This window comes from Dromaius novaehollandiae, chromosome 3, assembly GCF_036370855.1.
Source record: "Dromaius novaehollandiae isolate bDroNov1 chromosome 3, bDroNov1.hap1, whole genome shotgun sequence".
Taxonomy (NCBI): domain Eukaryota; kingdom Metazoa; phylum Chordata; class Aves; order Casuariiformes; family Dromaiidae; genus Dromaius; species Dromaius novaehollandiae.
Genome location: NC_088100.1, coordinates 128,889,153 through 128,904,735, shown reverse-complemented (window position 1 = coordinate 128,904,735; position 15,583 = coordinate 128,889,153). Strand labels below are relative to the sequence as shown.

Sequence of the window (15,583 nt, the reverse complement as noted above, 5' to 3'; positions counted from 1 at the left end):
GCCCGCTCTGCCGCGCTGCGCAGGCGCCGCCGGCCCTCAGCAGCCCCTGCCATTGGCGGGCGAGCAGCTCCGGTAGGGGGACGGCGGCGCCTGCGCAGTGGCGGACGGCGGGGCGGAAGCAGCACGAGGGCGGCCATGGAGGCCGACACGAGGCCGGGCCTGCGCATCTGCGAGGGCGACTGCGCCGTGCTCAAGCGGGACGACGTCTTCAAGGCGGTGCCCGTGCTGCGGCGGAGGTGAGGGCCGGGCCCGCCACGCTTTATCCCGCCTCCCCGCCGCCAGCGCGCGCGCGGCCTCGCCGCCCCCTCCCCCAACGGCCGTCGGGCGCCTGAGGAGAGCGGCGTCCCGCGGGTCCCGGTCCGCAGCCGGCGGCGTAGCGCGGCCGGCGACTCGGCTGCTGCCGCCCGGCGCTGCCTTCGCATCTGCCCTGTGCAAAGTTAGGGGTGCTGCTTGTTGACGGGCTTCGCCCTGGCTGGTGCGATCTGACAGGGGGTTTCGGTATTTGCCAGGACCACCAGATTCGGGGGGTTATTCTGTTACCCCGCACAGCGCGGCTGAGATCTCCTTGTCAGATCCCTCTTCGGCTTTCGTGTGTCTTAATTGCAAAGCCCTGCCGTAAGGGAAAGAATAAGAAAGCAAAAGCATAAATATTGCCACAGAAAATTCACTTGTGAATTTTTTTTTTATATTCTACCATCCGATGAGAGTAAGGATGCTGCAAGACAGTATGACAATATTTGCGGTTGGATATTCCTTTTAGAGCAGTCTTCAACATGAAATTCGAGTACATGTATACAATTTTATCTAAGTTCTTTTCAATAATTGTAACTTTCTTACAAGTTTTGATTGATCTTTCAAAATCTGGGTTGGCAGGGACTAATAGATTTCAGGTGAGCAAGTAAAATACCATTAGTTTTTTATTTAAGTTTGGTAAATACATGTTTTGAATGAGAAAACTTTTTAATTCTGTTTATATAAATGCCTTGAATGCAAAAACTTTTTTTATTATGCTTTATTTAAATACTTGATTGCATTTGGGGATACAGATCATGGCATATTTAAAATGTATGTATGAATTTCAAACATCAGTCAACTGAATGCTAGAAACAATAAAGAACTCAATCTTTTTGCTTAGTCTCAAAATTAATGATGACTATAACTAGCCTAAGAGCTTAAATTGATAAGTCTTGACTCAAATGTGTGTGGCATGGGTACTGCTACCTGTTTCATTTGACAAAAATGGCGTTTCCCTGGTCCACAAGGAAATCTGTGTAGCTCAGCCTGAGAGGTCAAGGCTTATAGGTCCTTTTTTGTTGTTGTTTTATTCCTTAGTATCTGCGAAGAAAGAAAAATGTCAACATCCATTAATGCAATAAAATTTAAGGGGTTTTTTTTTGTATTAAATATTTCTAGGATTGCAATGCTCTTTCTGCTATTTTCTTTTTCATATTCCTTTGGCTTTTTTAAGGAGCTCTGCAAAATATAGAGATTTCTAAGTTCATACTCATGTTTCTGCACTTATCTGAGTGATTGGCCTAGATTTAATACATTTCAGATTAATTTTATTGCTACCTTGTTCTGGCTTTCTCTGTCAACAACAGCACTATATAATTCCTGTGCTGTACCTTTATATTTTACTTGTCATTTTAGAACTCTGTGGAACTGAAAAAAGTGTATTTTTCTTAATTTATATTCAATTTAAATTCCTTCTCTTTGTTCTTTTCCCAGTCAGTTCAATTTAAAGTGGATTTGTCGTCAGTAGTTAGCATTTCATTTATTATGCTTGTCTTGCTTTCCTTAAGAACATAGCTAGAAATGTCATATATGAAATTATGGTTTACTTTCTACTGTTGTTAGGTTTAAAATCCTGTCACCTAGTCTTTTGGACATAATAAAAATAATGCTTTTAATATCATTAATTTCTTTCATTATTTCAGAAAAATTATTTTTGAAAAGCAGTGGTTCTATCTGGATAATGCCATCGGACATATTTATGGGACTACATTTGAAGTAACTAGTGGCGGGAACCTCCAGCCAAAGCAAGAGATGGAAGAGGCTGCCACAGGTATTTCAGAGGATAGACTGATGCTTGGAAAAACGCATGCCAATTAATTTGATTCTTTGATACGACCAAAGATGATGGAAAATAAGCTTTCTATTAATCATTTGTTAACTTTTGTTACTTATATTCTTTCTGTCATAAAAGTGCATGGTTTTGTCTTGATCTGCTGTTTCACTAGTCCTGTGACAAAGAAAAATTTTTAATATGGGGAAAAAATTGAATTTTAGGCTGGGTGAATACATATACTGAGGTCTATTTTACATATTATATTTAACTGATTGCTTAGGCAATATTAAGCAAGACCACAAAGCATGTGAGTTTAATCCTGAGAAGTCTGCTTTCTGTGAAACTAAAGTCGTATGTTTCTCCAACTTAAAAAAATATTTAGAGCTAGATTTTACAAATCTATATCCTTTTTCTTTAGAAACAAAAGAAGCAGGTACAGATAATCGTAACATAGTTGACGATGGAAAGTCTCAAAAACTGACTCATGATGACATAAAGGCTTTGAAGGACAAGGGTATTAAAGGACAGGTAACATTAAGGTTTTGGTGTCATTTCTGTGCTACCTTGATGGTTATATTTTAGTTTATGAAATAGGCTGTTCTTTTTAATGGTGCATAGACTTCGGTGCTTTTTCTTTGTTCTTCTGCTCAAGTCATGTTTTTCCTAAAGATCTATTTTTATAAAAATGCAAAGCCTATTTTCAGAGAAAACTTCATGTAAGGTTGGCAACTTTGTCAATAGAGAATACAGTATGAATTTTTACTGCATCAGAAGTCATAACAGACAAAAAGGAATATAGAACAACTGAGGAAATGCAGTTCACATAATCAATTTAATTGGTTTTATTTGTTTATAAGATTGAAAACAGTCATTCTATACATTCAAAATACTGCTTATTTCTATACTACAGACATACTATCAAAGCTGTAGAAAGGTGTTATGGTCAAACACAAAAATGTTAACAGGTAGCATTATATAACAAATGTGCTATCAGTCTGCCTCTAGGTGATACATACCAAACTGTGATGCATGTGTTTTATCTGCATCTCAAAAGTTTAAGGATATTCTCAAGGGACCAATTCTGTTTTGTTAGAGAAGGGATGTTTTTTTACCCCATGCTTTGTTAGCAAGAGGTGAGGCTTTCTTGAATGTTAATAGACCCTTGCAGTAAGGGGCATTCTGTGCCTGTTATCAGACAAAATTCTCTCTCATCTTTGGTTTACCCATTCTAATAAAAATAAGAAATTGCTCATGCTTACATCAAGTTCATCTCCTCTTTGCATCTTGCTGTTTGCTGCTGCTGTTCAGAGCAGCTGTTCTGCTTTTTGCCTGCTTAATAATGGATGGGTCCAAGCAGAAGTACTTTTTCTGTTTCCATGGTTGAGCTGTTCCTGCTATTATCGCTTTGAGAAGAATGTGCTAATCAGTCTGATAGCTTTGACATTTTCTGTTAGTTCTCATTATCTGTGTCAGAAGATCCCTCTGGCTCTTCTAGTTGTCCTCAGCATGTCTATGCCATACATCTACTGTATTGTTAATTTAGGTTATTAAAATACCCTACTTTGTTAACAGTGGTTTCTGAACTGTAGCTCTAAATTCGTTTTAGACTGTGTTATATTAGCAACAATAGACATTATTCTTCCATGAATGTGTGGTAAAATTTGAGTTAATACTTGTGAATGACATTGCTTTGTCAATTCAGAGATGACTGTTCTTTGAAATACAGTAACCTCAGTGTTAATGAGGTTTGATTTGCCATCACCTTCCCAAATCCTTCCCAGGTCCCGAGGAATAGTTACGTAGTGTTAGGCTGCAAACTGGGAGTGGCACGTACTTTCAGGGTACTGCGTAATGCCACAGCTTCCCTTTGGTTCCTTGTACTTATACTAGAGAAATATTCCCTGGTTTCTTCAAGGTAAATTTTACTGACAAAAATCCGGCTGCTGCACTCAAGTATAAGGCAAAAAAGAAGAGATATGCTGTCCCACTACGTTAATAATAAATTTTAAGTGTTTGAAAGACCTTAAGAAATAGTGGCCTGAAAAATAGGAACTTTAAGAAATACTTGCATCAATATATTCTTGTATCAGGTTCTTAAAAGCAGGAGATGCAATGTCCACCTCAAAAATACTCTTTCTCATTACCCTCCTGGAATTCCTATTAGGCCAGGTTGTACTGTTGCTTTTCATGCATGTTTAAAAGGAACTCCTGACTTCAGCAATTAAACTATTTTGAGCGCAGCAACAAAAACAGCAGTGTGCAGCATTTGTTCTTTTATTGCAGGCATAGTCACAAAACCTGAGAAATGAAAGCCTTTTTCTGTTGGGGTCTTAACGATTCTCCCAGCTGGAATCTAAGAGTATGAGGAGGAAGAAGAGTTGGACTGACAAAGAGAGTAGGTTAGAACAAGGAGATGAGGAGACAAAAACTAGAATTCTGGAGAAAACCTGGGAGCTAGAGAGGGAAGGAGTCATGAGGAGTATTGTAGGAAATAGTAGATGCTAAGGAGTCTGACATTAAGCAAGGAGCTAGTACAAGACTAGCACAATTTGGGAGGCAGAAGAAATTATGCGAGGTTGGAGAGATGTCAGATAAATAGTCAAGTATAGGGGAAGAACTGGAGCAGACTGGACAAAAAGATAGAAAAAGATGCCTTGGTAGATTGAGATGCTGAAGTCAGAGAGTTGGATAAAAGTAAATATTACATAAGACACTAGATTGCTTACTTAATTTTTGTCAAATATTTTTGCCTATGTAGCTTCACAGAAGATTTAGTCACTTGTTTGAAGGGCTGTACCTTTATGGGAAATGTTAGACTGAGAACTTAGTATATGTCAGTTTTTCCATAATAACTGCCCATAAATATGAACTGCCTTCATTCTAAACACAGAATAATTAAAAATAGCTAATCACTCGGAGAAAGCAGGATATTGTCCTTCACATTCAGCATGAGATAAGAATGTGCACATACAGAGGGTTCACAAAAAGAACTGAAGTAATAACTTGCTAATGCTGAAAGGAACAATCCCGCTTTTCCTTCATTTCTGGCCACAAGAGTCTGCCCTTTCTCAGGTGTTAGTTCTGGCACTTAGCAAACTTCTTGATGTGCCAGTTTAGCTCACTAAATCAAAAGGAAACTTTTAATTTTATTGTATCCTTTTTTGCTCAATTTCTTTTTTTTTTCCTTTTTTTCTTTTTTCTTTTGCCTGTTTAGTAATCTGATTTGGCTCACTGAACAATCAAACAAGAACCAGCTCTGGTGCAAGGGAAGCCCATCTATGTACAAATGCACAGAGTCAAAAACTGGAAATAGAATTATATTTCCCACCCTGCTTTCAGTTCTGCTTATGACACTTTTAGGTGTTGGTGCTAGTAACAACAATTTATCGTTTATACTAACATAAACAGGAGTTGGTATCTCATTGGAATAGAATAGCTACGTCCCCTCCTTCCCTACAAAATACCCCATTTTAAGGATCAACATTTTCAGTTTGTCATTTTTATATTGACATTATACAGTTAAAGAACACTTTTTTAAAAAGTATATAATTAAATTCCTTTGCACAGCCAGGATAGTGTCTTCCTTTTCCTATTTACTTTGCCATTAATATCAGTAGAAGTTAATGGTATATATGCTTCTCTAGTGGAAGAAAATGTTTTCAGTGGGTTTTTTAAATGTACTATACTTGAAATGAATGAGAAATTAGTGCAGCCTGTAATAAAAATAAACTGTCTTTTCCAAGGAAATAGTTCAACAGTTAATAGAGAACAGTACAACATTCCGAGACAAAACAGAATTTGCTCAGGATAAATACATAAAGAAGAAGAAGAAAAAGTAAGTGAATTAAAAATATGGAAATTATTTAGTAGTTGTCTAACTTGTTTAGCTTGAAATAAGAATAGTACTATGTGCTTCTTACAGATATGAAGCAGTTATTACAATTCTAAGACCATCTACTCGCATTCTTTCAACAATGTATTATGCAAGGGAGCCTGGAAAAATTAAGTAAGTTTTCATTTTTTCTTTCAAATTATAATGGAAAGCTATTTTAATAACGTATTTAAAAATACCTATGTTATACCTGAGTATGTAATACTCATCACATTTGTTCTTTTTCCTATTAATGGAAATATTTTAAACTTAATGAAAAACAATGTGATACAAAAAATGAATTGATATGCTATTGCAGTGAACAAATGTGTGTGTGTGCGTGCGTGCATGCAGGATTGGGTCTTACTATTTCCCTGCTACCGCCATCTTACAAATTACCTCTTTAGACAGTTGCTCTTTACAGTTAAGTCATTTCTTATCTTTTGTTGGTCAATGAGATATTGCCTCTGTTTTCTGCCTCAGCAAGCCAAATATCAAGCCACCTACCTGACACAGGAATTTTTGTCTTTGAAGAGTAAGAAATCAAATCAGATTTTTCAGAAGTCTTCAGAATTTAAAAATATAAAGTTAGTATTGTGGGAGAAGGGAGATCTAGCTGCATTTGATTTTCACTTACCTGAATTAAATGATAGATTTTGTTAATTAAGAGTAGTTGTAAGTTCTTCAGCCATCACTTAGCCTCTTCAGTGCATGTACAGCAGTCAGCAGAGTTTGATTTTGATTTCTGATTGCAGGTTTTAGGTGCTGTACTGCAAAACAGATGAAAAACACAAAAGCATACATTATTGGATTAGGAAATAAAACTTGAAGACCATTTGTTCTTCACAAAACTAACATGTCATAGAATTTAGAACAAAATTTAAAAGAAGTTGAAAAAATATTTTGTCTGAGTGAGCTGCACTTCAGCATCAAACTAATTCATCTCCCACTTCTGCTGTTGTCCCTATAAAATGTAATGCCTGTCACTTCTAATTTCATGTTTGCTATGGTTCTAGTGCTTGTTTATTGCCAGATGGTTAAATATAAATTTCTGCACAGTGACTCTCAAGGCCACTGATCCTGATCCTGAACTACTTCCTGTAATCCAACCTTTATTGACAGCTTCCTGAGCTAATGCACAGTATTTCTGACTCTAAGGAAAACTCATTTGAAATTTCTTAAAACCCTCATATGTTCTAGCCATTTGCGATATGACACTCTAGCTCAGATGTTGACTTTAGGAAACATCCATGCTGGCAACAAAATGATTGTAATGGAGACATGTGCGGGCCTCGTGCTGGGTGCTGTGATGGAACGAATGGGAGGTAAGTAACATGGTAGCTTTAATAATATACAGAATGAGGGTTTATTTGAAACTTTGTTTGAAAGTAAGTTTATTTGTGATACTCTTAAAAGGAAGTACCTCAAAATAATTTGTGTTTTTTAAAATCTGCTGTCTCCAGCATTCAAACCGATGCTCATATTTCCATAGAGAAAGCTGTATTTTGTGTGTTTCAGTTACAGTATCCCCAGGTTTATTTATATTTTTTAATAGTGAAAAATCATGTATGTACATAGATCTGTTTTCATTTCTGTCCTGTGCTAGCATAATAACATTGTGTTCAGATATGACTGTAAGGAGCTTTTTTGCAGATTCTTCCCAAGGACTTGTAAGATAGAAGTGCCAGAAAATAGGAGTGATAACACTGTGGTCGAGACAGACAGCAGTGTTGAAAGTGTTGTCCTTCATCATGTCCATTTATCAGAGATTTAACATCAGCATAGTGTAAATTTTAAAAACGGTCCATGGCATTTTCTTGAGCATATTCCAGCAGAATTTTGTCTTGTTTTTATTTCTGAAACTCACTAAACTAGTTTATTTTTAAATTGTTCAAAGGCAGTAGAGGTGACTAGAGATGATTATGTTCCACAAGCCTGGGAAGGCAGAAAGTGTGATGTGTGCACCCAGATTTGCTATCTGTTGGCCGAGAAGCACAAAGGCAGTTAAACTGTGAATTGTTTTTGTCGCAGCAAATTGAGGGGATAAGGTTAATCTCTGAATTGAACGAAATAAGACGATCTTTTCAATAGTTATATCAAAATTGCTTTTTAAGATGTTTAAACATACGACATCTTTCCCTGTAGAGGAATAATGTGGATGTTGAAGAAATTCCATATCTATTAAAGCTGTTTAAATTAGATTTTAGTTTTGATCAAAAGCATTCTATAGTTTTAAGTAACAAATGTTGTAGAAAATCTGAATATTTTTAATTCTAAACTAAATTGGCTTCTCTAATAATTTGTCACTGCTCACTTGTTCCATTCTAATACTAAATACTTGTTTAATACATGCATAGACTTTGAGTTACCTTGTCCTTTTGAGCTGCAGTAACTGTTGTCCTTCCAATAAAGATTTCCACCGTCAGTCATAATTTAACAGCCTGTTAAATTTTTGGTTGGATTAAGAGCATACAACTTAGTTTACTGTTCTTAAATGTGTGTTTTATTGCTCCCAGAAGTTCTGGCTGTTTTATGGCTGTAATGTGTTTTTGTTTATTTTATGCCGTCATAGGCTATGGATCCATTATTCAGATGTATCCAGGAGGGGGACCTGTTAGAGCTGCCACCAGTTGTTTTGGATTTCCAAAACCTTTTTTCAATAATCTTCATGAATTTCCTCTCAGCAAAGTAGATAGTCTTCTCTCTGGAACATTTTCCACAGAGAGTCTGCCTTCAGAACCTGAAGATAATGCACTAGTGGAAGAAGAAAGCAATGGATCAATTGATGACAAGCAGGCTTCTCTACAGGAAACAGAAGAGGAATCTACTACTGAAACAGCTATGGAGAGCAATCAAACAGAAGAGCAAGAAACAATGGACATTAATGCTGAAGATATAGGATTTAAAGAAAACCAAGGAAAAGAAAATAAAGAAAATGTAAGAATGTTTATTATGGCTATTCAAACTTTACAATACCCATATACTTAAAATTCTGCTGTCTGAATCAGACATGTTAGAATATAATTTATTCATGTTTTAAAATGGAACTCTGAAAGTTGTGTTACATTGAGCCATCTGAGGTGCAGAACATGAACGTTGAGTCCATTCATGATCCAATATATAACTACCAGTTAAATTGCAAAATGCTTACTTTGTTGTTCAAAGGTTCGGGAAAAGCAAAGAAAACAACAGGAGAGAAGGAAAAAGCTAATAGAAACTGCTGCTTTGTTGAGAGAGAAGAATGCTGATGGGTGAGTTTATTTTTTGTCAAAAAACTTCCTGTTTGAATATGTATCTACAGAGAATAACTGTTTGAAACAACTAAAAATTTTGTTTAAAAAATACCCAAATCCTTTTTCCGTATTTAATATCAAGTAGTCAACCCAGACATGTTCTGCATTCATTGTTTTGTTCTTACCTGACTGAGACTTCTTTTTGTCATTTAAAGGGTTTGAGATTTTCTGATCTAAAAGTCATCATTTGCTAACAAGGTGTCAGTAAATATCAAAAAAACTATCCTATCCAAAAATACACACAATTAGCAGGTAGAATTTAAGATCAAGTAATTTCAGATAAATATCACAGGATTATAGTTGGCAAGTAGAACTTGATGTCATGAGCTTACTAAATCATAACTTTTTTTTTTAGAAACTCATTTCTTTTTTACACAGGAAAAAATGTTTAACCTCATTTTAGCTGTATTAGTGAGGACTGATTGATCCCAATGATCAATTTTAGGCAAGTATTTAATAACAAAATTTTAAAAGTATATTCCTAGAAATTCAGTCCCATAATAGTTTGTAGACCCCTTGGTGAGGGTGACTTTTTCACAAGATTCTTAGCAAATGCTGAAGTGATTTGAGTGAATCAAGTAGTGTTGATTTATTTAACTTTACATGCTCATTTTTCCTTTTAAGAGTATGAGAGGATAGAGACCTATGCTGTACAACAAAGTATTTTGACACTGTTTGGCCCCCTAGAAATAGAGCTGTTTAGCTTGGGTAAATTTTAATACACATTTATTGATTATTCTTCAAAGTTTGTGTATAACTCTTGTTTTTACTGTCAAATGTTTTAACTAATACCCATTCCTATTTTAGGATATGTCATCTAGCATGTTAAAGTGCTGGAACTTGTCTTTTCTATGAAGATTCAGAAACAGGTTGTTCTGTGTCCTCTGAAGCAATAAAATTTGTTAAAGGGGTTTTGTAAGAAGTACTTAAGACCTGTTTGGCAGCAGCAGCATCGTTAATGATGTCTGCAGATGACTATTAAGCTGCCTGAATAGTAGTGATAGTGTTTTGTTTTGTTTTTACCACCATCTACTGCAGTCATTGTATTAATTAGTGTTTGTGTGTGGTCTGGCAGAGCAAAAATTAATACCTGATTTTACTTGATTCTTCCTGCATTATAAAATAGTATAGTCACTCGTTGCATATATTTGAGTTTGAGGAGGCCTGTTCAGTCTTTTGTCTCTTTGTCACTTGTTTTCAATCATTTCTATACTTTTTCTTCTTTTGTCCTTTGTAATGCAAGAAAGCTGTAACAAATCAAACACTTGAAGGGTCTAGTGAGTTCTTGTTCTAGAAAGTCTTCAGCATGATAGGACGGAAAGAGAAGCTTATAGTTGCCTGAAGGCAGTGTCCCAGATGGCTCAGTCAGACACACAGTTCTTTAGTCATTTGCCTTTATAGCTCACCATTTGTTTAGATCAAGAACCACAGGGTACATACTAGTAAGCCACCTAAGGCAGAAAAATTGGCATGGAATAAAGAATTGCTTCACACTGATGACTTGGCTGACATGTGAGTAAAAGCAGGGAAGGGAGTTAGGATTTTGTTTTGTTTTGCAAGAGAGAAACAGGGAAAGGATAAATAAAAGCTGTTTAACTTTAGAGATGGGGTGAAAGGTTCAAAGCTTATTGTCAGAAGAAAGAAAAACCAGTAGTTAGGTAAAGAGATGCACCAAGTTTAGGAGAATAACAGTAATTACTATTTAATGTGGAAAATATATTTTTAATAGAACCTTACATTTATCCTAACTTTCTGTGCTATTATATGATAAAAGAGTGTACTAGAGCTATTCTCCAATTCTGTTCATGAGAGTTAAAGCCTGCTGTAGGTCTTTGAGGGGGGAAAAAGCCAGGCATTCTTTAGGGATTTGGGTTTTTTCTTTTTTTTTTAAGGAGTAGGCAAAGATAGAACGTTGGATTTTCTGATACAATGAAAGTGGAATTTGGTTTTAAGATACGCCATGTGTTCAGGATTAGGCTGCACACCCTCTCTGTGCCCTTCCCTGTCCTTCCTGTACCTTCTTCTCCCCTCTCACGCATTACATTAATTTTAAGACTGGCCAGACTGCCTGCTGACAGCAATATGTGCTGCCATATGAGAGAACAGAATTTGATTTTCCAGATTCTCCTTCATCTCTCACTTACTTTCCTGTTGTCTGGCAGAGTTCCTTGCAGTAGCAGTGCAGCGATCCAAGCCTTCCGTAATACAATTTGGAGTTTTTTCTCTTTAAGGTCCACTCGGTTAACTCCAGAGCACGTATTTATGGAAATTTGGATTTGAAGGATGTTCCTAGCCTGCAAGGCCATGTCCTGCAGAAAACCAAAATGCAAACAACTGTAGAATAGTTGTATTAGCCCTTTATCTCTACTGAGTTTAGAAAACAGAACATCAGTTTTTACCTCCCTTTTGTTAGGTTTGTCAGTGTCCCCAGTGCTGTACGCTCCACTGGAGAACAAATGTTAATGGGTGAGACTTCTCACATAATATCTGTATACTGAAAAAGTAGTTTAAATAAGCTGTTCTTTCAGCACAGATATGACTTACTGACTGATTGAATCTGAATCATTCCTTGCGATATAAGTACAAGTTATATTATGCTATTAAAATGAGGATGAAGGAAAAAGGTAGAGGCCTTCAAGTTGGCAAGGGCATCATTTCTTTTAAATAGCAGGCATGACTGAAAAATCAAACTGCTGAGGGATTATTTTCTCTTTAAATAAAGTATTTTTATATAAAACTATATGTGGTGAAGATTACGTAAGCTTAAATAATCCTAGCTGAGGATGCATTCCAGGGAAAGACTAGCAGTCATAAACATATTTGGACAGTGGTCTTAGGGTAGGAAAAGCAGCATGCAAGTTCTTAAGATCAAAAGAATTATCGTGGAGCTCAAAACAGCTGAAACGAGTGCTTCTGCAGTGTGTTCGATATCCTGCTCTTTAGGGAACAAGCTTTTTATCCTCTTAATTATGCAAGTAGGAAATCGTGATTTGTTTTTATATTTTGGGGGTTGCTAAAGCCATAAAAATGTAATGATTAGCAACATTCATACTGTAATTGATACATTGTGCTAAGTAGGAGGATGTGGTACTTGGTGAAATGGTTACAGAAGCAGAAAACTAATGTGCGTGGAATTTCTTTCACAGGTTAATTGTAGCCAGCAAGTTTCATCCCACTCCTTTATTACTTTCTTTATTGGAATTTGTTGCTCCTTCAAGGCCTTTTGTTGTCTATTGCCAGTACAAAGAGGTAAATCAAGTATGTTATTCTAGTTGTTATATTTTAAGCTTGAGACCATTTTACTATATAACCTTTTTTTTTTTTTTTTGATTAAGCCATTATTAGAATGTTACACAAAGTTAAGGGAAAGAGGTGGTGTTATTAACCTAAAGCTGTCTGAAACCTGGCTACGAAGCTATCAGGTAAGGATTACAGTAAGTGGCTATCAAAATTGCATGAATATTGGGGAGCGAAATCCTGAAAATGTTTTTGGGGGGGTTGATTAAACCATGTATAAATTTATGCTTTTTCTTTCCTATATCTGAAAGCAATATGAAAGTACTCTGAGGAATTTTGATGCTTCACTGCAACACTTTTGAATGGAGAGACTTCATTTTCTTCTTTCAAAACATTTAATTAAAACATTTGCTGAAATACAAAGGCAGCATGCTGGCAAATCTAATATAATTATGCTGTTTTAGTGGCTAACCTAAAGTGAGGCACAATCTAATATAGTGCAAGAGGAGTGCAGCAAAATATTACAATTGTTTATTAATTCCCAATTGGTCCAATTAAAACAAAATTGGATGTCCTGATGTCTCGTTTTTGTGGCCTGAAAAGAGTGTCGAATTCCACAGTCAGTGTCTTCACATATGTTTCCTGGAACTAGAGTAAGAAGAAGATTTGGGTCTTGGGAACTAAACAGTGAAAACGTGATGGGGTGGGGAGGAACTCCACAGTGAAAAAAGTGTTTGACAAACTTTTGGAAAGGATATTTACGAATGTGGAGTAGCTCTCAACTATGCAGAAGCAGAATAATCTGTCTGATTTGTAAGCAGCTCATCCCCTCTGAAGAGTTTCTTGCCTTTTATTGACTTTCTCCTCATCCATAGGCTTCTGGAGTCCATAAGGAATTATTTGCTTAATTATTGTTATGTGTTTTTTAATTATTATTGTTGATAATTGGTTGACTTAAGTCAAAGAGTGGCCATGAGTATTGACTCCAAACAACAGCCAACCAAATTGAGATCGATTAGGAGGAGACACAGAGGAAGATGTTTGCCCATGTTATGCTTGGCAGAGCTTTCTAAACTTTGCAAATATTAGGACCACCTAGCTAGGAATAATACTGCACCAGTCTCCTGAACATGCACAAAATCACCTTAGATCTTCAATGGCAATCAAGGCAAGGAGGAAGTATAACTGAGGAGAGAGCTTTTACAGAAAAGTATAGCGTCACTGAAAGTCATGGTTCATAGCTATGTCTTACCTTGATAAGTAAAGGTTGTAGTGACAGAACTGGAAACGACTGGATTATTTAACGCTGTTATGTTAGATCGGATGTGGTTTTTTTGCAAAGTACACTAGTTCTGAAGACAGGAACAAATAAGACTTTCCGCTGCTAACTTCAGGTGCCCTAGGTCTTGAATTCATAATTTTGCTGGAAATGCCATGAAGAAGTCCTCAGTGACACAGTAGCCGGTGTTCTTATGTATTTTTGTAACTGGTATCTGGTATGCAGATACTTTTCCCTTGCAAGACAAATACACTTTTCAAATCTGTCTGTTGTAGGGACTGGGGGGAAAAAAAAAAAGAAACATCTCACGTTGTAAGTTTTGCCTAATTACCCAATTTGACATGCACACGTAGAATGGCTCTTTACAGATAACTTGGTTTTTGTGTTTTAAAAGGTCTTACCAGATCGAAGCCATCCAAAACTGACAATGAGCGGAGGTGGGGGGTACCTTCTCTCCGGTATTACTGTTGTCTTGGATAAGAGCAAATCTGATTCCAGCAGTTTAGAAGCACTGACGATGGACGAGCCATCATCTAAAAAGCGGAAAGTTCAAGACCTTCATTGTTAACATTTGAAGAATTGATTTGCTTTTCAGATCTCAGGAGTCTTACAATTAGTAAAGTAACTAATGTATTTTCTGTGCTCTTGACAGCACAGAAATAGTACCTGTCATACATCTGTCAGCAGAAGCTGAAGATTTGTGTTGCAGAGAGGATTGTCTCCCTCCCTTTACCAGCTACACGATCAGGAGGAGAAAAACCCTTGGAAGTAAACTGCTGTCAAACACCACACTGAAAACACTAAAAAAAAAACCTTCTGATGATCATGCTGAGAAGGTAACCTGGGGATGAGATAAAGGATCAATGAAACCATTCTTTTTGTTCGTTGCCAGAAGCAGAGATGAAGTAGTAGTTTTTAAAAAGGTTGAGTTTGAATCAACACATCTCACTTAGCTTCCCGTTTTGTCAGACCAGCATCAAGGTAAAATGTTCCGTATAGTGATCTGTTCCCTGTTCAGATACAGAACCCTGCTATGTTCAGTAATTACCTTAATGAAGTAGAATAAACAGCAAAAATCATACACTTCTCTTTCCAACAGGAAAACAAACAAAAAATTAAAACCAGAACTTTACAGCATGGCCCTGTGTTTCCTGAAATAAATACAGAAGAGAAAGTGTATGTTTGTAAATTAAAATACTAAATATTTAAACAATGTGTGTGCTGGTGTTGCCTGTCCTTTTCCTGAGAGTTGTTTTGTTTTTAAGATAAATTTGAAAAAAATTGGAAATTGCTATATGTATATATATTTATTTTACTGTTTTATCTTTCATGAAGTGTAGCTTTTTTATTAATTTTTTTTAACTTTGCATTTGCCATTTCAATTAAACTGCAGGATATTTTCCCTAATGAGTTGGGGTTTTTTTTTCTTTTCCCTTTTTCGGGAAATAAAACAGTCTATCAGAGGCCTTGGGAGGAGAATATCCTTCCTGTGCAAGAGACCCCTTGGCTGGGGGCCCGTATGGGAGCTCAGAGAGGCAGTAGCACTTAGCTTCCATTCTTGAGCTTTACTCCATTGGGAACTGGAGCATTGGGATCAAGTAATTAGATTTCATAAAACTGTAAAATGCTGTATATTGATAAGAATAATGCTCTTGTAGGACACTCTTAGCTCAAAATAAAACAGGGGTTACATTTTGTGTAAAGAAGCAGTTATATAGACTTCACTTAAGTAAACAGTTATGGGAGATATTTGAGGTTTTTTGTCTGCTTTTAATCCTCTTTCTAATTTTTATAACCTTCTCTGTTTTCATGAAAAGCTTGTCTTCTATTATTAT

The 15,583-nt window shown here is 36.5% G+C and overlaps 1 protein-coding gene across 1 annotated transcript; it reads left to right on the top strand.

The window, feature by feature from the left end:
* Positions 1–46: 46 nt before the first annotated feature.
* TRMT6 (tRNA methyltransferase 6 non-catalytic subunit) lies at positions 47–15,155 on the top strand. The gene is made up of 11 exons (XM_026110491.2): positions 47–236; positions 1,938–2,065; positions 2,487–2,596; positions 5,812–5,903; positions 5,991–6,074; positions 7,140–7,264; positions 8,512–8,876; positions 9,105–9,190; positions 12,379–12,481; positions 12,568–12,654; positions 14,143–15,155. Exons 1-11 carry the CDS (start codon positions 136–138, stop codon positions 14,314–14,316), a joined length of 1,455 nt encoding a protein of 484 aa, XP_025966276.2. The 5' UTR covers positions 47–135; the 3' UTR covers positions 14,317–15,155.
* Positions 15,156–15,583: the final 428 nt, after the last annotated feature.

Bases quoted from the DNA above. Each gene is read 5' to 3' on its own strand.
- TRMT6 (XM_026110491.2), top strand. From the start codon at position 136: ATGGAGGCCGACACGAGGCCGGGCCTGCGCATCTGCGAGGGCGACTGC. The intron at 2,066-2,486 runs GTATTTCAGAGG...CTTTTTCTTTAG, and splicing joins GATGGAAGAGGCTGCCACAG to AAACAAAAGAAGCAGGTACA. The intron at 8,877-9,104 runs GTAAGAATGTTT...TGTTGTTCAAAG, and splicing joins GAAAAGAAAATAAAGAAAAT to GTTCGGGAAAAGCAAAGAAA.